This window comes from Choloepus didactylus, chromosome 24 (assembly GCF_015220235.1).
Source record: "Choloepus didactylus isolate mChoDid1 chromosome 24, mChoDid1.pri, whole genome shotgun sequence".
Taxonomy (NCBI): Eukaryota; Metazoa; Chordata; class Mammalia; order Pilosa; family Megalonychidae; genus Choloepus; species Choloepus didactylus.
Genome location: NC_051330.1, coordinates 4,150,749 through 4,174,457, shown reverse-complemented (window position 1 = coordinate 4,174,457; position 23,709 = coordinate 4,150,749). Strand labels below are relative to the sequence as shown.

General features: G+C 45.7%; 1 protein-coding gene across 3 annotated transcripts; it reads left to right on the top strand.

Annotated features, from left to right (window-relative positions):
* Positions 1-1,066: 1,066 nt before the first annotated feature.
* On the top strand, positions 1,067-19,644 carry PGBD2 (piggyBac transposable element derived 2). Of its 3 annotated transcripts, none has more exons than XM_037817611.1 (3): positions 1,067-1,143; positions 11,685-11,754; positions 17,782-19,644. In XM_037817611.1, exons 2-3 carry the CDS (start codon positions 11,738-11,740, stop codon positions 19,541-19,543), a joined length of 1,779 nt encoding a protein of 592 aa, XP_037673539.1. In that variant the 5' UTR covers positions 1,067-1,143; positions 11,685-11,737; the 3' UTR covers positions 19,544-19,644. The 3 variants fall into 3 exon arrangements, with proteins under 3 accessions (XP_037673539.1, XP_037673541.1, XP_037673540.1); XM_037817613.1 differs by lacking the exon at positions 1,067-1,143 and adding an exon at positions 3,418-3,434; XM_037817612.1 differs by lacking the exon at positions 1,067-1,143 and adding an exon at positions 3,472-4,036.
* The last annotated feature ends 4,065 nt before the right edge of the window (positions 19,645-23,709 follow it).

The window sequence follows — 23,709 nt, the reverse complement described above, 5'->3', positions numbered from 1 at the left end:
TCTCACTCTAACTGGGCATGCTGATTTTTTTTCCGATCCAGGTGTTTTGGAACATTCTTTTCAGGGACCAAAAGACCTCTCTGGGGGAAGCGCCAGGGTGGAGAGGCAAATACAGAACCTTCACTACTCAGTCCTCTTCTTGAATATTTAACATGGTTTGGATCCGGCCAGGCACACTGCCCTGAATTACCACAGCACTGGCAAGTTTCAATGGGACAAAGACCTTATAGGGGTGTGGTTCTGAAGGAGGGGGTGGGGGCTGGTTTTGCTCCTCCAGGGAATGCTGTCTGCAGATATTTTTATTTGTTACACCTGGCGAGGGGGTGTTTAAGACGCTACTGGATGCTAGGGATGCTTCTAAATATCCCACAACTAAGGTTTCCGGATTTAGCAAATAAAAATACAAATAGGTATCACCACCGGACAAAAGACAGGACGCCCAGTTAAATCTGAATTTCAGGTTAACAACGTCGTAAATCTAAAATTCAAATTCAACTGGGTGTCCCATGTTTTATCCCGCGACCCTACGCACAATGCACAGGGCAGCCTTCCCTAAGAAAAAACGTCTTCTGCCCCAAATGACACTAGCGTCAAGGCTGGGACACTCTGCTCCAGAGCAGCGGTTCTAACTCGAGTCTGCATCACACTCACCCGGACTGTTGGCCCCATCCACAGCGGGTCTGGGGCGGCCCCTGCATTTGCGTTTCTATCAGGTCCCCAGGAGATGCTGCAGGTGGCCTGGGGACCCCATTTTAGGAACTACAGCCCTAGAGAGAACAAAGGCTTCGTGCCCTCGTGAGCAGCACAGACGAGAGCGTTCAGGCGAACACCGAGTTGGGGTGTGAGTGAGAGCGGTGGGAGGGGTCCGCCAACACGGGTGGGGTACACCTCCAGTGTCGACCCTCCCGCCCCGGGGCACTTCCGGGGCTGCTCTAGGCGGCCCGGAGGCCGCGGCATCTCGATGGTCCCTCACCGCCCCTCTGCGTCAGGACCACCCCGGGCTCCTGGGGGCGTGGCCGGGGGCGTGGCCGGGGGCGCGGCTCGGCTGGGCGAGCGCTCGGGTGCCGGACGTTGCGCGGCCGCGACACCCGACGCCGGCGCTTGCGCAGTGCTGCCGGCGGCGCTTGGCGCGGCCCTGGGCAGGTAGGCGACGCCCCGCCAGCGCGGCGGCTAGGCCGGGGTTTGGGAGCGGCGGGCCCTGACGGAGCGGTTCTCAACGGCGTCCGCGGCGCCCGCCCGCCTGGCCGCTCGCGGGATGCCTGACTTGCTTCTTTTGCGGTCCGGTCGGGGATGGGGTGGTCTCTGTTTGAGACACGCCAGGCCTGTCCTGGGCGGGCGGGACAGTGGGGCCTTTTGGCGGCATGAGGACCGCTTGGGGGCGCTCTCACCGCGCGGGGAGCGGAGCTGGGGGACGGGGCCTCGAGGGGGCGGGGCCTGGCGGAGCGTGCCGGAGGGCGGGGCTAGAAGCAGGGTGGGATGGGCTAAGGCGGGGGCGGGGGATGGGGCGAGGGCAGGGCCTCAGCAGGGGCGGGGCGTCGACACTCCGGGGGTGGAGCGAGGGTGGGGCCTGAGGAGGGGCGGGGCCACGGCAGACCTGGAGGTGGAGTGAGGGCGAGGCCTGAGCAGGGGTGGGGCAGGCGGCATGGGGGTGGAGTGAGGGCGGGGCCTGATCAGGGGCGGGGCCACGACAGGCCCGGGAATGGAGAGGGGGCGGGGCCTGAGCAGGGGAGGGGCGTCGACACTCCGGGGGTGGAGCGAGGGTGGGGCCTGGGCAGGGGCGGGGCCACGACAGTCCGGGGGGTGGAGTGAGGGCGGGGCCTGGGCAGGGCGGCCTGGGGGTTTGGGGGTTTCGGGGTTTGGGGCTTGGGGCTTGCACAAGGGAGGTGCTGGTTGCTGGGTCTCTCTGCAGCATAGGTATTTCTTTGGTGTGGCTGAGGTTTCAGAGAGTCTTTGTTTTTCCTTTTTGTTTGATTTTGAAGTGGGAAAAGAGAAGGGAGGGTGCCGCTGTCTCACAGAGTTCTTTCCCAAGCCCTTTTAAAGCACCTTGCCCAGTGTTTTAGTTCGCTAAAACGCAATGTGCCAAATTTGGGCTAGCTTTTAACAATGGGTATTTATTAGTTTACAAGCCTACAGTTCTGAGGCTGTGAAAATGTCCAAATTAAGGCATCATCCGCGATCCTGGGCTCCTCTGTCCTATGGCAAGGCACATGGGGACATCTGCTGGTCCTTCTCTCCTAGGTTTTGTTGTTCTCAGCTTCAGGCTGCTCCATCTGTGTCTTTCTTGCTGAGCTTCTCTGAGGCTTTTTTCTGTGTCTTCTCTCTGTCTTTCATACTCTTATAAAGGACTCCAGCAAGAGTATTATGACCCATTTCGGGTGTGCCTCAACTGAAATAACCTAATCAAAAGTTCCCACCCACAAGAGGTTTATACCCACAAGATTGGACTAGCTTTAACAAAATGATCTTCTGGTTTCCATAAAGCCTCCAAACTGTTACTCCCAACTCTGAGACATATATATTTATAAAATAATGTTTTATTTTTAAATTTTGAAATAGTTCAATATTTAAAGAAGTTGCAGAACTAGGTCTAAGAATTCCCAGATACCCTTCACCCAGATCCCCCAAATGCTAATCTCATTTTACCTAACCACAGTCCAGTCAGCAAAACTGGAACTCAGCATTGATGCAGTACTGTTATCTACAGAGCTTATTCAGATTTTTCCACTGACACATCCATTTACATTTTGTAGTACAGGATCCAATTCAGGATTTAGTTGCATTTAGTTGCCCTGTCGTTTTGGAGGAATTTATATGTTGAACAGTGGAAGTCACCTCCTGCCCCTCCGACTCCTGTATCCCTTTCAGAGTGGCTCAGGATCTCAAGTAAAGGGGTCCCGTTGCTGGGTGCCAAGGCCGGTTGAGACTGTCCAGCTGAAACTCTTGGCAGCTTTGGCACAGGTGGCCACACTTTGTTCTTGACCCAGGCTGCCTCCTGGCCACCCAGCCTTCCTGTGGTTCCCCTTCTGTCTTTGAGGCCATCCTCCCACCTGCTGTCCTTGGTAGCCACAGCATAGTTGCAGTTTTATTCATATGTGCCTGGCGTATAGTCGACAGTTTAGATGTTTGCCGAATGAATGAAGAAGTGATGGGGTGCTTAATATGATCGCCCAACAGCCTCTGTGGACCTTACACCCACTGTGACTTTGTGTTACTCTGTAGAGGCACTTGTAACCCATGTCCCATTACTCTGTTGGTTCTGCAAGGCACAGCAAGAAGGTTGGAAGGCCTGGGGAGCATGGTCAGGAAGAAATGGACTTCTGCCGCCTTTCCTGCCCAGCCAACCCCCTCTGCTCTGCTGAGTCCAATGTGTTCAACTGTCCACTGACAGACTTTTCCTATGCAGGGTTTCAGAGACTCTTTTAAGAATGTTTTTGGTTAGGATAAATCATATCAAGTGTTCTGGTTCTTTTCTAAATAGCTGTCTCAAAGCAAAAAAGTGAAAATGAAAATGAAGGTCTGCTCCAGGCTGAGGTGGAATGGGTGCCTTGCAGCACAACTAGTTCAGCTCAAGGAGCGTTTATGGGGTGCTTATTGCATGCTAGGAGCCATGCTGGCTTCTGGGGATCAAAAGATGAGTAAGTCCTGCACCTGCCCTGCCATCAAGGAGTGCATGGTGGGTCGTTTCAGTCTAACGTGGCAAAAACTGTGATAGAGAAACCCTGGATGGGCGGAGAAGAGTGTTTTAGGGAACGGGGTGGCTTGAACCAAGGTCAGGATGAGAGATCTGGGGAGGAGCTAGGGGACTGGCTGAGTGGCCATCCTGGAACCAGGTTGAATTGTGTCCTTGGGAGTTTCTCGGGCTACGAGGACAGGTTGATGTTGGAGTGACCAGTGCAGGGCTGTCACCAGCTGTTGGTGAGTGGACAATGGCTGCCTAGGACACAACAGAGGAAAAGGAATGAGCTGCTAAAGGGCAGAGTGTTTGTGAAATGGTAATACAGGTCACACTTCCTGAACCAAACTGGGCCAGTTGGGGGTAAGAAGTCAGAACGTTTGAATTTTGTACAACACAGAAGCACCCCTTAATCAAACGTAGTATTTCTGCAGCAAAATGTATGATTATCTATAGTAAGTGGCATACATGAGGATTATAAGGGACCTCAGATGAGTTTGGCCAAGTTTTGCTGCCAAAAGAGTGTGCTGCAGACTTTTGGAAACAGTCACTTTTCAGAACATTTGGCTGTAGGAATGGTGGGTGATGGGTTGTGGCTCTGAAATGACAGCTGACCCTTGTAAAGCCAGGTGATGTGAGTGCCTTACACACACTGGACTCTCATTATCCTCATGGCAACCCTATTGAGGTATGTACACGACGCTCCCCTTTTACAGGCAAGGGGACAAGAAGGTGGGTGACCTGCCCACAGTCACAGCTTGTAAGTGGAGGCTCCGTGTTCCACATTCCTATAAGCTACGTATTCATGGATGGAGGGCTTGAGGGGCCGGGGTCTTTCTCCCACAGCTCACAACATCTGGGGAAAGTCAGGACAGAAGGGAGGCGGGAGTCCCGCAGCTGCCCTGTCTCCTGAGTGGCATTCGCGAGGGCACATGGGGCTTTGGGGAACATGGGATGTGTCCCACCCGGAAGCTTGTGGGCCTGTAGATAGTGAGCTTTTCTCACAAGCTGTAGGAGAGGTAACAACTATGCCAGGTGGTCCAGGGAGGAGGTGGGTGGACTGAGGTGCTGGAGGGACACGCTGAGATGGGTTCTGGCTGGGCACTGAGAAGATTCAGGTAAGCTGCACTGTAAGGATTCTGTGAGGATTCTTATGAGGGACAGACTATTGGGTCAGAGGAATCCCACATTCTGGCTTTCTTCCTCTAGCTGTGCCAGCCACTTGTGCCCTTAACCTGTAGAGAACATCTACCTGCCACTCCATTGTCACTGCAGAACAGCTGTGGGACTCCTGCTGCACTGATGGGGCCATCTGAGTGCTTGCCCACATCATTCTCTGCAAGGGGCCTTGTGCCTGTGTGTGTGTGTGTGTGTAAAATACACATGCACAGATGCATGAAATACGTAAGAGCCATTTAAAGAATTATGAAGCAAGTTTAAATATCCCTCTAGTTTAAGGCACAGAACCTTATCAGAATCTTAGAAGCCCTCTGTGTGTGTGCCTCCCCAGTCTCATTTTTAATTTTCAGATCTAACCACTATTCTGAAGTTCATCTTAATCATTTCCTTGCTTTTCTTTGTAGTTTTATGATGTATATATTTCCAGATTATATATTGTATAGTTTTACTTAATTTTTTTCGACCTTGTAAAACGAAATCATACCGCAAGTATTCTTCTTCCGACTTGCTTTGCTTTTGCTTGGTGTGATCGTGAGGTTGCTTTGGCTGAAGTTCTCATCTGCTGTCTCTGCTGTGTATTCCACTGCATCCATTCTGGTGATGGCCCTCTGGGCTGTCTTGAGTTTCTTGCTACTGTCAATAAACAGTGCTTTCAGTGAGCATTCTTGTCAGTACCTCCTGTTGCATGAGTGTGGTGATTCCTCTAGGACATTGGTTCTCAACTGGAGTGAGGATGGGGGAGTTTGTCCCTAGGGGACATTTGGCAGTGTGTGGGGACAGTTTTGGTTACCGCAGCTGGGAGGTGAGGTGCTCCTGGCCTCTAGAGGGTAAGGGTAGAGATGCTGGGAAGCATCCTACAATGCCCAGGATAGCTCCCACCCCCAGAGACACACCACAGAGAACCATCTGCCCTCAAATGCCAGAATGTATGTGGTGATGGAATTTTCTTTGTGGGAAGGTTTTTACATACCAATTCAATTTATTAAATAGATGTAGGGCTATTCAGATTTTCTTTTTTTTTTTCTTAAGAGCTTTTGTGATTTTGGGTGGATTGGGACCATTGTTTTCAAGTTTATTGGCATGAAGTTGTTCATAATATTCCTTTATTGTCCTTTTATTTTCTGTAGGATTTGCAGGGATGGTCCCTCTTTCATTCCTGATATGAGTGATTTGTATTTTCCCTTTTTAATTCCAGTCAATCTGGCTAGAGGTTTATCAGTTCTATTGACTGTGCAAAAAAGAGTTAACATAGCAGGGCTGAAGCTGATATCTTTATAAGGACTTGCTTACAATGTTGTCTTTTGCCTGGAATCTGGAAACTTGGTACATCCTAGGCAGAGGAGTGTCTACAGGACCAGCGCCCTGTAAAAACCTAGGTGTTGAGTCTCTATTGGACTTTTCTTGGCTGAAACATTGTGCACATGTTACTACATTTTTCACTTCTGAAGAAAGCATGATCCTGAGGCAGGAGAGAGAGTGGGGAATTACCTGGGAATATTTTAATTTTTCCTTCACTTTTTGAAGAATAGTTTTGCAGGATATGGAATTCTTGGTTGACAGTTTTTTCTTTCAGTACTTTATATATGTCATCCCATTGCTTTCAAACTTCCAGTCGCTGGTGAGAAGTCAACTGTTAATCTCACTGAGTATCTATTGTATGTCATGAGTTGCTTCCCTTGTGCTGCTTTCAGGATTCTTTTTATTTGGCTTTTGGCAGTTTTATTATTATGTGTCTCAGTGAGGATCTCTTTGAGTTTATGTTTTTGTAACATTTGGGAGATTTTCTGCCATTATTTCATCTAATGTTCTTTCTGAACCTTTGTCTTTCTCTTCTCCTTCTGGGACTCCCATTGTACATATGTTGGAATGCTTGATGGTTTTCAACATGTCTTTTAGGCTCTGTTCACTTTTCTTCATTCATTTTTCTTTCTGGTCCTCAAACTAGATAGTTTCAATTGTTCTGTCTTCAAGTTTGCTGATTCTTTCATCTGTCTGCTCAAATATGCTGTTAGACCCTTGTGAATTTTTCATTTCAGTTTGTATATATTTCAGCTCCAGAATTTCTGTGTTTTAAAATAATTTCTATTTCTTTGTTGATGTTCTGATTTTCTTCATATGTCTTTTTCCTGGGTCCATTAATTCTTGGTTCATAGTTACCTTTAGCTCTTTGAGCATATTTAAGACAGTTGATTTAGTCTTTGTCTAGTAGGTCCAATATCTGGGCTTCTTCAGGGATGGTTTCTGTCAATATATTTTTCCTGTGTAAGTGCCATACTGTCCTGTTTCTTTGTATGCCTTGTAATTTGGTGTTGATAATTGAGTATTTTGAATATTATTTATAAATCATGTTCTCCCCTTCCCCAGGGTATTTTGTTGATGATTGTTGATGGCTGCAGTTATGCTTTTGTTTGGTCACTTTTCCAATGATTGTATTCATTGTATTCATTGTCCAATGATTGTATTCATAGTCATGTGTGGTCACCAGAGTCTCGTCCTGACAGATTTCCTTAAATGCCTGGAGCCCAAAAAAGAAAAGAAAATCTGCTACTATTCTGGACTTTGCAGCATGGCTGTGAGCTTGGAGATACCTTCATTTCTCAGCTGGCTGCTTACAAATTTACTTTAGCTTTTGCCACCTCCTTATGTGTAGTACTCCTTTCTGGCAGGCCTATTATGTTTTTCCTGAGCATGTATCTGGTTCTGGGATTGTGTGGTGCATCTGTACATGGTGAGTCTTCTGAGCCTTTATTCCCCCAAGAAACATCCTCCTCAGCATTCCACTTCCCAGGCTTTTGGATTTGTCTGCTCCATCCCCCATTCACCATCCCTGTTCCCAGGTTAGCACAGGCAGTGTATGTTTTTAAATTTTTTGGCAAATGTCATTGCCCTGAAAAACCACTCCAGCCTACTGTGGGTTACAAAACAAGGGTCAGCCTCTGCACTAGTCCCTCAGGGATCCACCAGACAGATAAAAATACACAGCCACAGTATTTTTTTAATGCACTTTTACTGAGATATGTTCAATATCATCCATCCAAATTATATGATCAGTGGTTCATAGTATCATCCTATAGTCATGCATTCATCACCACAATTTTAGAACATTTTCATTACTTCAAAAAATAAAAAAATAAAAATAAAAAATAAAAATAAAAAACAAACACTCCAAACATCCCATATCCCTTATCCCTAGCTATTATTTATTTATTTTTTTGTCTTTATTTTATTTCTCATCTGGCCATACACTGGATTCAGGGAGTCTCAGTCACGAGGTTTTCACAATCACATGGTCATATGATAAAAGCTATATAGTTATACAATGATTGTTAAGAATCAAGTCTACTGGATTACAGTTCAACAGTTTTAGGTATTTCCTTCTAGCTATTCTAATACACTAGAAAATTAAAGCAATATTTATATAATGCATAAGACTAACCTCCAGAATGACCTGATTCTGTTTGAAATCTCTTAGCTGCTGAAACTTTATTTTGTTTTTCATTTCTTTTCCCCATTTTGGTCAAGAAGGCTTTCTCATTCCTACAGTACTGTGCCAGGCTCATTGCCGGGAGTCATGTCCCACGTTACCAGGGAGACTTACACCCCTGGGGGTCATGTCCCACATAGGGGGGGTGTAGTGAGTTAATTTGCAGAGTTGGCTTAGAGATACAGGCCACATCTGAACAACAAAAGAGGTTCCCTGGAGGTTACTGTCTTTTTACCCTTATTGATAATATTCATTTGTACACGTTTCTCCACACCTCTCTCTCCTGTCTTTTCCTATCTTCCTGTAACGCTCCCTTTAATATTTCTTGTAGAGCAGGTCTCTTGTTCACAATCTCTCTTAGTGTCTCAGTTGATGTGTTAGTTTGTTCCTTTGACTGGCCTATATCTTTGTGCCTCCTAGTATGCATCATGATTTTCTGCTGGTGTTTAGGCATCTGATTTCCTTGATTAGTTTATTCTAGTGATCATTTTCTCTCTTTTACCTAGGGTTTTCTTGGTGGTTGGATTTGTTCTCCATCTGTTCTTTGACATTCAGTTCATCTTATTCTAGACTTCTAGCATAGCTTCTGTTTAGCTGACCAGAATTTCTTAGCTCTTGTTCTTTTGGTTCTTGCCCTGCCTGTATGAAATTTTTATTTTTTAAGGAGGATCTCCCCAGGTGGATCTATCTCATCTCAGTTAGATTTTCCCAGACAAGACAGCCCCAGGACTCAGGAGGGGTTGTAATCAGTATCAAGGATCCCTGGGGATGAGACCCTTCTGGGTGCCAGTCTTTCCTGTGAGGCCTCTAGACTCTGTACTTTGCCTGTCCTGCTCAGCAGGTGGTGCTTGTCAGCCCACAGCTCCCCACCGGTGTGCAGTGTTACGGTGCCTTTAATTCTCAGCAGACCCTGTCTAGTTCTGCTCTGCGATCTCGGCCCTTCCAGTGTTCCATACTGGTGTGCGATGTGTGTCTCCAGTCACAGCATTATAAGAACAAGATCCGTATTCTCCTCCTGGCTCCAGCAAGCTACACGAGGAATGCTTGGGCCTCTATCTTTACAACTACTGCCACTTTGGTGGGGAATTAGGGGTGTTAGGATAGTGAGCGAAAATGCCAGTTGCTTACCCGAAAGTCAGCTTCCTTCATTACGAAGTTCTCTGGTTGGTGAAAGCACTGGATTAGATTCCAGAATTCCTAAAATATTGATTGTTGGTCTTTGCCAGTTTTTGGTTGTTTCAGTGGAGGAGCCAATTCTTTGAGTGCCCTATTGTACCGTTTTCTCTTTGTGTGTCTTCTGGTGGGTCCTTCACCAGACTGTGTACTCAGAAGGGGGACTGCTAGGGCGACAGCTAGTCCATATTCAGCTTCGGAGAGATTCCTCAGGTGTTCACAGCCCTTGGTATTGGCAGATATTCATTTCTATCAGGCTGGTAGGTGGGAGATGTGTCATTCCTGTTGTCTTGATTTGTATTTCTCTGATTTCTTGCAAAGCCTACCCTCTCTCCAGGTATTAATTGACCATTTAGGTTTCCATTTTTGTGAGTTTTCATTTCACATCTTTTGCACATTTTTTTTTTCTTTAGAGAGGTTGTGGGTTTACTGAACAATCATGTATAAAATACTGGATTCTCAGACACCACCCCACCACCAACACCTTGCATTGGTGTGGAATGTTTGTTACAGTGGATGATAGCACATTTCAATAATTGTACTATCAATTAAAGTCCATGGTTTAACTTAGGATTCATTGTTTGTGTAGTGTTTTGCCCATTTTTCCCCCATTGGTTGTTTAGTCTTTTTCACTGTTTTTTTAGAAATCTTGATGTACTTTGAATATGGGTTCTTTGCTTGTTGTATGCTTTGTGAACTTCTTCTCAGTCTTTGGCTTTGGCTTTTGTTTCTCGTGTTTTATTTTATGGCTTGTTTATATAAATGTTATATTAGTTATCTGTTCCTTCATCCCAAATTACCCCTGAGCTTAGAAACTCAAAACAAGAAAAATTTGTGATTTTGTGTGGGTGATGCGCCACAGACTTAGCTGAGCTCTTCTGTCTCTGCCTCCCTTAGGCAGCAGTCCCAGGTTCCGCGGTGCCGCGGTCTCTTCTGAAGGCGCGATCGGGGCGCAGGGACGGGGAGAAGCTGCACGGGATTCGGTTCTTCATGGTTGTTGGACTGAGGGCCTCAGTTCCCTCTAGCTTCTGTCCGGGGCTTACTTCAGTTCCTTGCCCCCTGGGCCTTTCCGTGGGGCTGCTCAGAGCATGGCAGCTTGCTTCCCTCAGTGCGAGCGAGTGAGGGGTGAGAGAAAGTGCCCAGGACAGAAGCTCCAGTCTCCTGGTAGCCTCGCTCAGGGGTGACATCCCATCACGTTCGCCATGTCCTGTGCACTTGAAGTCGGTCACTGGGCCAGTGCACACTCGAGAGTATCGCCCTCTTGAATACCAGGAGGGGAGTCACTGGGGCTGCCCACCGCTGACCTGTTCATGTTTGATGTAGTTAAATTTATCTGTCCTCCCTTATAGTGTGGGCTTTTTGGCTTTCTTAAAGAAAGATTTCCCTATTCTGTGATTTTTTAATGTGTTTTAAAAGTTTGAGACTCTTGGTATTTTAGACTTAGCTGTTAATACATTTAAAACTGCAGCGTCTAGTACCATAGCCAATAGCCGCATATGGCTGTTTAAGTTAAAATTATTTAAAAATTAGGGCAATAAGAAGTTAAGTTTTTCAGTCACACTAGCCACATTTCAGGTGCTTTATAGTAAGCTGGTAGTTATGCCATGGGATTGTACAGATATAGAACACTTCTGTCATTGCAGAGTTGTATTGGCAGCGCTGATCTAGAGCAGTGGTTTTCAGCTGGCGGGTGGCAGGGGGAGGGCAGGGGTTGCCCTCCCAGGGCAAACTTGGCAATGTCTCAAGACATACTTGGTTGTCACAGTTGGGGGTGGGGGAGGATAGAGGCCTTGGATGTTCCTAAATATCCCAACAAAAAATTAATCGGCTCCAAATCTCAGTAGTTCTTAAAATGAGAAAGCCTGTTCCTCACCGTGTGAGGAATGAGATGAGAGAATATTCTGTTTTTCTCTCTTGCTGGACATTCAACCAGGCACTGTTTCCTGTGAATATTCTATCCATTTCTCTCTGAAAGGCAGTGCTATTCCTGAGCTAGCCAAGCTCCCCAAAGTATATAGTTCATTTCCAAGCTTTCAGAAACAAATGGAAGTTAATGTTCTTGTTAAGTAAATAATATGTAAAGAAAAAGGACTTTGAGTTGGATATTTATTTTCCTTAAATGGTTATTTTCCCTTATTGAGATAAGGTTTTTTAAAATGGACTTATATATTACAGATTCTTAGACTCTGGGACTAAAGACAACAGTCTCCTCTGCTGCTCCATTCAGCATGGCTTCAACCTCAAGGTAGGAATGCTGTTCTGTAAAATATTTTATGGAAATAATTTATTCTGCTTTGTTTTTGGAAATCTAGGTTGATGACAGTTTTAGCCCTGAGTCCTGTGAGCCTCACCAAGCAGTTGGTGCCCAGGAAGCATAAAGAGGGAGGGGAGGAGAGAGAAGGTTAAGAATGGAGACAGGATGGGGCAGGCGGGCAGGTGTGCAGTATGGTGATGGCGTGTAGCACCAGCGGGTACACTTGATCTAAAAAACGTAATTTACTTTTCTTCATCTTTATGAATGAACCAGATGGTTACTTCCCAGCCTGCTTTAGTCTCTGTGGCCTTGTCCGTGTCCAGAAGGTATTTGTAAGGTGGATAAGCTTTAGCTCGGGGGGTGTTCCGGCCTGCAGGGGCCCGTCCGGCCGAGAGACCAATGAAAACACCAGGGACGGAGCGAGACAGGAACCTCCTGACAGGAGTCAGTCAAGCTGCTCTGACGGCGGCCGGGTCGGAGCTCAGTGTGAAAGCACTCTCTGCGTCTGGCAGGAATCAGCAAGGCCAGTTACAGAGGCCCAAGACAAAAACATTCCAGTGGGTATGAGATAAAGGGGTCTTGTAGCATTTAGATTAGCCACATGCTAGGAAGGGGTGACACTCTCGGTTCTGGGAATCGGTGAACCTTGGAGAGGTTTAGTTAATGCAGGAGGGAGAGTGACCATCTGTGCGGTCCCTCCCTTTTGGGATGAGGGGTGCTGGTTTCGTTTTGATTAACTGCTCTGCGTCACGTCACACAGGCTGCTGTGTGCTTAAATGTCACAGAATTCTAGGGAAAGGCCCAGGCCCTGGGCTCCCACAGGTGGGAGATCTGCTGCTGAATATTGGGCAAGGCTAGCTCCAGTCTCTTGCCTCACCAGGTCTCAGTTTCAACTAGGTTTCATCAGAAGTCCTTGTGGGAAGGACTGGGTGCTGGGGGAACGTTAGAAGAGGACTATGGCATGTGCCTGTCTTCCAGGAATGGTGTCGCAGTCTGAGGTCCATGGCAGGAAGGGTTTCTGGTTTGTTCTCCCTTGCGAGTGGGTTTCTCCTCCTGGCCCGTGCAGAACTTCATGAGTGCCTCACCTCCCCAGAGGGCAGCCCTGTGCCCCGGCCTGACATCCATCGCTGAGGACTGGCGCCGTCAGGGTCTGGGAAGTGATGCTGAGTGAATCTGAAATGTAAACTCAGCTCCGGAGTCCCTGGTGAGGGTCTAGAGAGAAATAGTCTTTGTAAAGCATGCATCCTTCTGGGGAGGAAGGGGCCTGGAGATGGCAAGGAAGGGGCCTGGAGATGGCACAAGCAGTAGCTTCCCTAGTCCGTTCTCCTGCTGGAGTGATCTGTTCATAACCTAAATCTGACCCACCTCACTGCTCTGCTCGCATCCCCTTGGCATTCCTTCCTGTCACAGCTGAGCACAACAGAAGGCCTTGCAAGGGCCTTGGGGCCTGTGCGACCCACCCCTGGTGCCTCTGCTTGGATCTCCTCCCTCAGTTGCATCTTTGCCCACTGCATCTGCAGTGTCACCTGCTTCCTTGCTGTTCCCCAGATGCCAAGTTCCTTCAGCCTCGGGGCTCTGTGCTGGGGCTCCTTCTGCCTGGAACGCCTTTGCCCCAGGTGTCTGCACGGCTCATCTTTCACTCAGACTGTCTGCTCCGTGAGGTGTCCCCTGACCACCCTGTTTAAACAGCACCCCTGCCGCACTCCCTGCCCCTCATGTGGGATGGCGCTCATCACCATCTGACATTATCCTGTATGTTTACCAGTTTGCTCATCTGCTGCCTGTCTCCCTCCATTAAACCTAAATGCTGTGCACTCTGAGAGTGGAGTTTGCCCACTGCCAGCCTTTGGGGTAGTACCTGCTAATGGGAGGTGGTCATTAAATACCTGTGCCTCTCATTTCCCATTGCTGCATTCAGAGTGTGGGGGTTCAAATAGCTGGGGTTTCCTTGTTTTCCAAATTTGGCTCCTGAATTGTTGTTACATTGTAGTAAGATACCAGATTTCAAAGGAGCCATCTAAAGCGCTCTCAGTCTGCTCAGTGCCTAGATTTGGTTAGTGAGAATTGATGTAGGAAGAATTTGAGAATTTGGGAAGCAAGGGAAACTTAATATGTTGAAGGAATGAGGAAAGGAAGAGACAGGTAAGGCAGAAACATGAAAGCAGAGCTGCTGGGACCACAGAGGGAGGGGCAGCAGCGGAGGGTCACTGCAGCACCCAGGCTTTCATAGGTGGTTACTGTTAGGGTAGTGAGGACAGAGCCATCTGGATTTATCCCTGGAGCAGATTGCCCATTTGGAGCTCTTTAGTTAAGAAGAAAGTATGTAATTTCTCTTTAGAATGATTCCCATCATTAAAATATTTCTGTACTCGAAAGAGTAACCTGGAGGGACTCTGCCAGAGTGCCACATGGGATGCAGCTCCTAGAGCAGCAGAGAGAGGGCTCAATCCCTTCAAAAAAGGGGCTCCACTACCATTTTTTTGGGGGAATTCATCTGCTTTGCTGCTGGTGAGGAAGGTTCTAAGTTCTCACAGGGATGAGACACCCTGTGTTTCCTTGGCCCACCCAGGGTAGAGCAGAGAACCAAAAAGGGGTTAGATATTACATAGAGGTTCACTAGACACATGCATAAAATACCCCCATCTGTCCTCATGCCGGCCGCCACACAGACGGAGGCAACACCAGATGCCAGAGGAGTTGAACCACAAACGAAGCTACTCCATCCTTTTGTTTGTACTTTTCTTGAATCCAGATCAGTCTTGAGTTTTATCAATTGTTGCTGATTTGAGGTCACTGCAGTCTTTCCTACGAAATGGGCAAAGGTATCCCTTGTCTGTACTTGTTTGACCAAGTCCATTTCAGTGGTTATGTTGATTCTTTTACAATGTGAAAATCCTAAAATAATTCCATCTTCACTCCCAAGCACAAAGTTGGTATGATATAATATGTCAGTCAATTTTTTTTAATGGTTGTGTTTTAAAGGTTGTAGTTTCATCACTCGAGGCATTTATCATATAATTCGGTTTTGTTTACTTCAACATGCAGTCCTGCTGGATTGGGTTGTTGCAGTTTTCCATTGACTTGAATCACGGGGCATGGTAGTACTAAGAGACGCCCCAGGGGATCTCCTGCATTCCAGGAAAACTCTTCTTTACTTCCATTGTGTAGCTGCAGTGCTATTTCCCCTTGATAGTCAGGATCAATCACCCCAGCCAGTACAGTAATCCCCTTCCTTGCCTGTTGATTCAGAGGCATAAGAAGCGCAAAGTGGCCAGGTGGCAGTCTTAACTTCCAGTTCAGTGGGATTATTGTTGTGTTTCCTGGTGGAAGCACTCCTCCTTTTGGAACCAAGACTTGTAGACCAGCAGAGCTTAAGGTTGCAGTCAGGGGAAGCAAAAATTTCCCTAGTGGATCACTAGGAGTGATAGTGAGTTGTGCCACTCCTGTTTCCACCCCTTGATTCCTGGACCCATGAATCCTGGCTATAGGAGAAACAGCCCCATGGAGTGGATACTGATTCAGAGCATACACAGCCTCCTGGAGAACACTGCCCCAACACTGCAAGGTATTGCCACCTAGTTGGTGCTGTAATTGAGTCTTCAACAGGCCATTCCCCTGTTCTATCAACCCAGCTGCCTCTGGATGATGGGGAACATGGTAAGACCAGATAATTCCATGAGCATGTGCCCATCCCCTCACTTCATTTGCTATGAATCTGCAAAGACTCAGCAGATTCCAGGATTCCAGTGCCCCGACTCATCATCAACCCATATGTCTTCAACCAAATTTTCAGGATCCCATTCTCTTCCAATCAATGCTTTTACTCTAACAGCACACACCCTGTGAGGCTGAGATTTAATTTACGTTGTAAATCTGCTATTTGTGCAATGAGACTCTGTGTCTGGTTTTCAGAGATTTCAAATCTGTGGCCACAGGAAATAAGATTTTCTTTCAGGGCACACATAGAAACCTTTATATCTTTCATACAGTGTTTAAGTTGCAAATTTGAAGCCTTCAGCTCATCCCTTTTTCTTATAACTATATCCAGGGATCTAAGAACAAGCAGCCAACATCATTATACCTCTTAACTCCACAAAACTCTTTTAAGGTGTCAAAAAACACTATCACCCAGAGCCTTGCCTTGTACAAGAGTATGATTAGGAGAATCAAATGGTGATATTTTGCATATCTCCATTGCCAGCTCACGCCATGGACTGTCAGTGCCATCTTGATTATTGGAATAGAGTCATTAGTGCCTTTGAATCTAATCAGAGTAGAAAGCCAGTTGTAAAACCACTTTTTAAGATACTGTTTCTCAAGAACCACTCCCGGTACCAAGGTGTATTAGTCAGGGTTCTCTAGGGAAACAGAACCAACAGGAGATATCTGTAAATATGAGATTTTATAAAAGTGTCTCATGCAGTTGTGGGGATGCGTGAGTCCAAAATCTGTTGGGCAGGCAGCGAACTGGCAACTCTGATGAAGGTCTTACATGAACACCCCAGGAGAGGCTGGCTGGCTGAGGAACTGACATTTCTCTCTTCTCCCTTAAAAGTCTTCAGCTGATTGAATTAAATCCAACTGATTGCATTCTCACATTGTGGAAGATACTCCCGTAGTTGACTGTGGATGTTATCAGCCACAGATGCAGTCTATTGACTGATGATTTAATAAAACAGCCTTCTGATTTATTGACTAGCCGCAAAATGTCCTTGAAGTAGTAGATAGGCCAGAGCTTGTTTGACCGAAAACCATCACCTGACCAATTTGACATGTGAACTCAACCATCGCAGCAGCCATATTAGATTTTCTAGTCATCTAACCTTAAAGGAGTATGAAATCCCAGACTTCAGGAAAAGAGGGGTAGCAATCAAATTCATTTTATAAGGAGAGAGGACAATTTGATATCACTTATTGTGATTTCTTTGGAAAATCTCCTTAATGAAATAATGTGTATTTGCTTTGGGAATTTGGCAAGTACAATGTGATAGAGTGATCTGTGTGGGTACCCACTCTGTCTCTCTGTTTCTTTATTTGAATAAAGATAAACCATTCATCCTTTCTTTGGTCCTTTTGTGTGCAGTTATTAAGGTAAAGCTAGATGTTTGCTATGTCCATCCTGGAAGAGCCTGGCTCACTGCGGACCAGTAAAGTGCAGTTTGCAGAAGGTTGTTAGATTCCCCTTCAGCAGTTTCAACTGGTTTTCTGTTCCAGACTCTGTCAGATCATTGGTCCCAGTTTTTTTTTCTCCATATAATGGGAGCAGAACCTCATGCTCTCCTAATCCTATTAGAAGAGACACTTACATGTGAAACAGTTCTCATTTCCAAGGCAATTCAAACAAATATCAGGTATTATGGTCAAAGATAAGTGTTAAATCTTTACTAACATGTAAGCAAACACCCAAATGGACTCAGGGATGCTTTCATAATTATTTTGCCATCTAATTTGTTAGTTGCAAGTAAAATCTGTTACTGCTATCATGTGTTGTTTTCAGTAACCCACGTATGTTGTAGAAGGGATCATCTCTACAGAGAAATGTCTTTCACGAACACGTCCCCTGCACTGAGGTGGTAGGCATGGTTTTGGTGCAGCATATCTGGCCACTGTGCTTACCCAACGTTGCACCAACAATGAGTTACAGATTTCTATCCAAACTTAATAAGAAAGGGGTATAAGAAATGAATTTATGGATAGCTTAGGAATTTGCCTGTGCTTTCTTGTGTTTTCCTCAAAATGTTACATGAAAAATTTTTAGTTGCCTTTGTAGTGTCAAAGTTGACTTGTGCAACTCCAGGAAAAAAACTAATCTGTGTTGATCTGGAAAATTCATTTACCTGGTGCCTGTGCCCAGTTGTGCCAGATCAGTGGCACTGCTCAAGCCAAGGTGCTTTCCATGGGGTCCACCTTCCTCGCTGCTGGTGCTACAGAGCTGTTTTCTTTGGAAGACTCAGCCATGCGTGGTGCAGACACTTTGCTTCCTTTGCCTCTTTCTGATTCTATCTCCTGTTGTTGTAGAGACGCCACTGGTGAGAGGGAGGCCCGCTCCAAGCTGAAGTCCACTAAGCTGCTTGAGTTTCTCAGTGCTCTAGAGGAAGAAGAGTGTGGCAATGACGGGGAGGAGATTTTCATCTCGCCTCCTGAGAATGCTGCGGAGGACTTCACCGACGAGGACTCGGGTGATGAGGATGGCCGGCGAGGCGCTTACCTGCCCGCGAGCATGCTGCATGTCTCTGTGGTGTTGGAGGACTCTGGCACTGGGGAGGACAGTGATGATGCGGAGGTGCAGCCGGCGAAGAAGAGGCAGAAGACTGGCCTCGGGTTGCAGCGGGTTTGGACCAAAAGAGATATCCGACCTGACTTTGGCAATTGGACAGCATCAGATCCTCATATCGAGTATCTCAAAAGCCAGGAGCTGAGTCCTGTGGGCCTCTTTGAATTGTTTTTTGATGAAGGAACCATTAATTTCATTGTTAATGAAACCAATCGTTATGCTTGGCAGAAGAATTTCAACCTGGGTCTCACAGCCCAAGAGTTGAAGTGTGTTTTGGGCATTTTGATTTTAAGTGGGTATATCTGCTATCCAAGGAGAAGAATGTTTTGGGAAACATCTCCTGATTCACATCACCACCTTGTGGCTGATGCAATTAGAAGGGACAGATTTGAGCTGATCTTCTCATACCTGCATTTTGCAGATAACAGTGAACTCGCTGAAACTGATAGGTTTGCCAAGGTCAGGCCTCTCATTGTCCGGATGAACTGTAATTTCCAGAAACATGCGCCCTTGGAAGAGTTCTACAGCTTTGGCGAGTCCATGTGTGAGTACTTTGGGCACGGGGGGTCCAAGCAGTTGCACGTGGGAAAACCCGCCCGGCTTGGCTACAAGATCTGGTGTGGGACAACCAGCAGAGGCTATTTAGTGTGGTTCGAGCCCTCTCAGGGCACACTGTTCACCAAGCCAGATGAGGGTTTGGATTTAGGAGGCAGTATGGTGATAAAATTTGTGGATGCACTTCAGCAGCGAGGCTGTCTGCCATACCACATATTTTTTGACAAGGTTTTTACAAGTGTCAAGCTGATGTCCATCTTGAGGAAAAAGGGGGTGAAGGCCACAGGAACTATCCGTGAGTACAGGACTGACAGATGTCCCCTTAAAGACCCTAAGGAACTGAAAAAGATGAAGAGGGGCTCATTTGATTACAAGGTTGACGAGAGTGAGGAGATCATTGTGTGCCGCTGGCACGATAGCAGCGTGGTCAACATCTGCTCCAACGCTGTGGGCATAGAGCCGATGAGGCTGGCGAGTCGGTGCTCGGGAGCAGCCAACGCGCGGACCCAGGTCCACCAGCCGTCACTGGTGAGGCTGTATCAGGAGAAGGTGGGGGGTGTCAGCCGGATGGACCAGAACATTGCCAACTACAAGGTGAAGATACGGGGCATGAAGTGGTACTCGAGCTTCATTGGCTATGTCATTGATGCCGCCCTCAACAATGCATGGCAGCTGCACAGGATCTGCTGCAGAGACGCCCAGGTGGACCTCCTTGCGTTCCGGAGATACGTGGCCTGTGTGTACCTGGAGAGCAACGCCGACATATCATCTCAAGGGAGGCAAAGCAGGAGGCTGGAAACCGAGAGCCGCTTCGACATGATCGGCCACTGGATCATCCACCAGGACAAGCGGACCCGGTGTGCCCTGTGCCACTCACAGACCAACACGCGGTGTGAGAAGTGCCAGAAGGGCATCCACGCCAAGTGCTTTAGGGAGTACCATATCCGGTGATGCCATGGGAGGGTGGGGCAGGACCACTGAGGGCACTGAAGGGCTCCTTCCTATGCCCAGTAGGTTATTTTGGTTTATAATAAAATGTTTACAACTCGTCATGTATAGCAGTTGGAGCACTCTTGTTTTATCTGTATGTTGGAAAAAAACATCGAAAATCCCTGGTGATTTGGTTTTGTGTTTTATGCCTGTCCCCATTACAGTTATCGTCGTAGCTATCAAAATGTCTTGGGTACTGTTTCAGCATCCAAACCTGTCCCCATTACAGTTATCGTCGTAGCTATCAAAATGTCTTGGGTACTGTTTCAGCATCCAAATTACTTTGGCTAAGCTACTTGCCTCAGCACTGACCTTTGGCGTAATTAATAATTGGCTTTCCCACCCTGGGGTCCCCAGAGCCCAAACCCCCATCTGTGGCCACCACCCAAATGATAAATGTCTCCACTGCCTTCAAACCTTCAGTCCCTTTTCCTTTTCTCAAGTGTGCTTTAAACTAAACCAATCCTTGTTAATCTCATACAAATTATGTATTTTATACATTGTAGTCTCATCATCACAGATTTATAAAATGGCTTTACTCAATCATATTTTAAATTAAATATGAGAAAAACTTGGAAACAAAAAAATAATTTATACTGTCTAATATTTACCTATATAGTTGTTCTTTAATTCTTTATTTGAATTCCTATCTAGTGTTCCTGCATTTCAGCCTGAAGTTTCATCCTTTAGTATTTACTGTAGAGCAGCTCTGTCTGTGATGAATTCTCTCAGTTTTTATTTATTTGGAATATCTTCATTTCTTCTTTATTTTTAAATGAAAGTTTTGCTGGCTGTTGAAATCTTTATTGACAGTCTTTTTTTGTAGACTTTGAAAATACTGTCCTAAAGCTTTTAGCATTCATGGTTTCTTAGGAGAAATTAACTGTTACTCTTGCTGAGGACCCCTTGTACATGATAAGTTGCTTCTGTCTTGCTGCTGTAAAATTCCTTTGTGTCTTTCTACAGTTGAATGTTGAAGTATCTAGATGTATATCTCTTTGCATCTATCCTCCTTGGAGTTGTTGAGCTTCTTGGATGTGTAGATTAATGTTTTCCATAAAACTTAGGATGGCCACTATTCAAGTATTCTTTATTTGTACCCTCTTTCTCTTCTCTTCTGACTCCCTTTATGTACACTTTGGTATTCTTGGTGGTGTCCCACAGGTCCATTAGGCTCTGCTCACATTTCTTCCCTCTTTTAACTTTCAGCCCCTCAGACTGGATGATCTCAGTGGGCCTATCTTGAAGTTTACTGATTCTTCTGCATGATCAAATGCTATTGAATCCCTCTGGTGAATTTTTCATTTCTGTTAGTCTGCCTTTCAACTCCAGAATTTGTTTTGTAACATTTTGTAACTTCTGTCTCTTTAAAAATATTCTCTACTCATGAGAAATCATCTCATACATTCCTTTGGATCTTTAGACATGGTTGTCTTTGGTTCTTTGTAAATATTTAAAATAGTTGGTTAAAGTGTTGTCTAGTAAGTCCAACATCTGATCTTCCTCAGGGACAGTTTCTATTGACTGGTTTTTACTCCCTGTTTATCCACTAGTTGAAGCAGCCACAGTGTAATTGTTTTCGACAGATGCTCATTGAGAAAAGGCTGTTTACCCTGAGCAAGTTGTGAGTCACATCAAATAAAGACAGCATTGTGAGTGGAGTGTTCCGGGAATCCTGTAGCTCAGATCACGGCAGCTCCCTGTGGAGGAGGCCTTGGGGGAACTCCATCCCTTCCTGCTCCTTCCTGGCTGCCGGGCTGGGGTTCCTTTCCCGTGGCTGTGGGCTCTTGGTTTTTAAGGGTGTAGTGGAGGGGTGTGTGTGTGTGTGTGTAGGGGCATAGGGCAAGTAAAAATGCCACAAAGCTTGATGTTCTTACCAAGATTCAACTGTTTTTCTTCAACAAATGCTCCTGAAATTGCTGCAAGCCTTTGTTTAATTTCCAGAATTCTGAAAAAGTTGATTCTGGCAATTTTTGCCGTTGTTCTCATTGCTTTTATGGGTGAGAAGATTTTCAGAGGTCCTTATTCAGCCATTTTCACTGACATCGTGTCACTTTAAATGTTTGAAAGGTATTTTTTGCTGTGTTTATAATTCTGGTATGATAGTTTTTTTTTTTTTGGTCTCTACTCTAAAGCTGTCTCTCCACTGTCTTGTAGCTTGCATTGTTTCTGATGAGGAGTTTTCTGCATTCTTATTCTCTTTGTTTTTCCATATGTAATATGGAAAAAAAAAATCTTTTTCTCTCTGGGTACTTTAAGGATATCTGTTTATAACTGATTTTAGAATTTAATTATTTTGTGCCTTGGAGTAGTTTTATTCATGTTGCTTAGAATTAATTGAACTTTTTAGATATGTGGTTTTCTAGTTTTCATCAAATTTGGAAACTTTTCAACCATTTTAAAAAATATGTGTTCCCTTCCCCGTGTTCTCCTCTGGGGACTCCAGTCACTTCTGTATTAGGCTGCCTGAAGTTACCCACAGCTCACTGATATTCTGTTCATTTTTTTACCCAGACTTTTTTTTCTTATGTTGCTTCATTGTGGACAGTTTTATTGTTATATTAAAGTTACCTAATCTTTTCTTCTGTACTGTCTAATTTTCTGTTATTCCAATCCTGTGCATTTTCCATCTCAGCTGTTTAATTTCCATCCCTAGATGTTTGATTTGGTGCCCCCCCCGTGTGTGTGTGTGTGTGTGTGTGTGTGTGTGTGTGTGTGTGTGTGTATGTATATATACCTTGTATCTCTAACATGGTCATACTTTCCTTTACCTTTTTGAACTTATTGCATATGTGTATAACTTTTAATGTCCTTGTCTACAAATGTTATTTTCTGTTTAACTTCTAGGCTTTTCTATTGATCAGTTTTTCTTTTCATTATGGATTGTATTTTCCTGCTTCTTGTATGCCTGATAGTATTTTCTTGGATGCCAGATATTGTGAATTTTGTCTTGTTGGAGAGCAGTCTACTTAAAAAAAAAATCTTCAAATATTCTTGAGCTTTGTTTTGGGATGCCATAAATTATTTGGAAATAATTCGATTTTTTCCAAGGCTTAGTTTTAAGCTTTGTTAGTTTGCCAGTTTGGATATATTATGCCTCTCAGAAAAAGCCGTGTTCTTTTTAATGCAGTCTTGTAGGGGCAGACGTATTAGTGTTGATTAGGTTGGAATCCTTTGATTGTTTCAGTGGCCGTGTGACCCACCCAACTCTGGGTGATACGTTTGTTCAGATTATTTCCATGGAGGTGTGGCCCCGCCCATTCAGGGTGGGTCTTGACTGATTTACTGGAGTACTTTAAAAGAGCCACACGGGCCCAGATGCTTGCTGTGGCTTAGAGACACATATTGGAGATGGCCGTTGAAAGCAGACTTTTGCTGACATTTGGCTCCAGAGACTCTAAGAGAGGACAAGCGCCCCAAGAGCAACATTCCATTGGCCTTCCTTTGGCGAAGGTATCCTCATGTTGAAGCCTTAATTTCGACATTTTCATGGCCTTCAGACTAACTTTGTAACCAAATAAACCCCCTTTATAAAAGCCAATCCATTCTGGTATTTTGCATAATGGCAGCATTAGCAAACTGGAACAGTTAGGCAGGACGAGGGCAGCCTTTATCATGGGACCAACACTGCTTTGGCCCTGAGGCAATATCCTGTTGAGGAGTCTCTCTGATGCCCCATGTGTTGTGTATTCTCTCTGATGCCCCACGTTTTAGGAGGTTTCCCCATTCCAGCTGGTGGGATCACAAACTACTCCCAGCCCTGTGTGGGCTCTCAGATTGTTGTGCCTGCTCCTCTCTGTTTCTTTTCAGATAGTTCTTCCTCTGGTCTCAGGTAGTTTTTTTCACACACATGTGCGAAGCAGCACTCACCTTAAGACTTGAGAGGAACCGTCTGCATGTCTTTAGAGCTTTTTCTTGCTCAGCTTTCTTCTCTTTGGTATTCTGTTCTATGAATTCTTGCCACCTTGGTCTCCCCAGATTCTCAACTCTGTCCTACTTCATGGAAACTTCCTGGCAGTTATATGGGACAATCATAGTGTTCACCTCATTTGTTTGCCATCTCTCAGGAATCACTGCCCTGTACTGCCTGTTGTCCGGTGTCTGAAAAACACTTGTGTCCTATATTT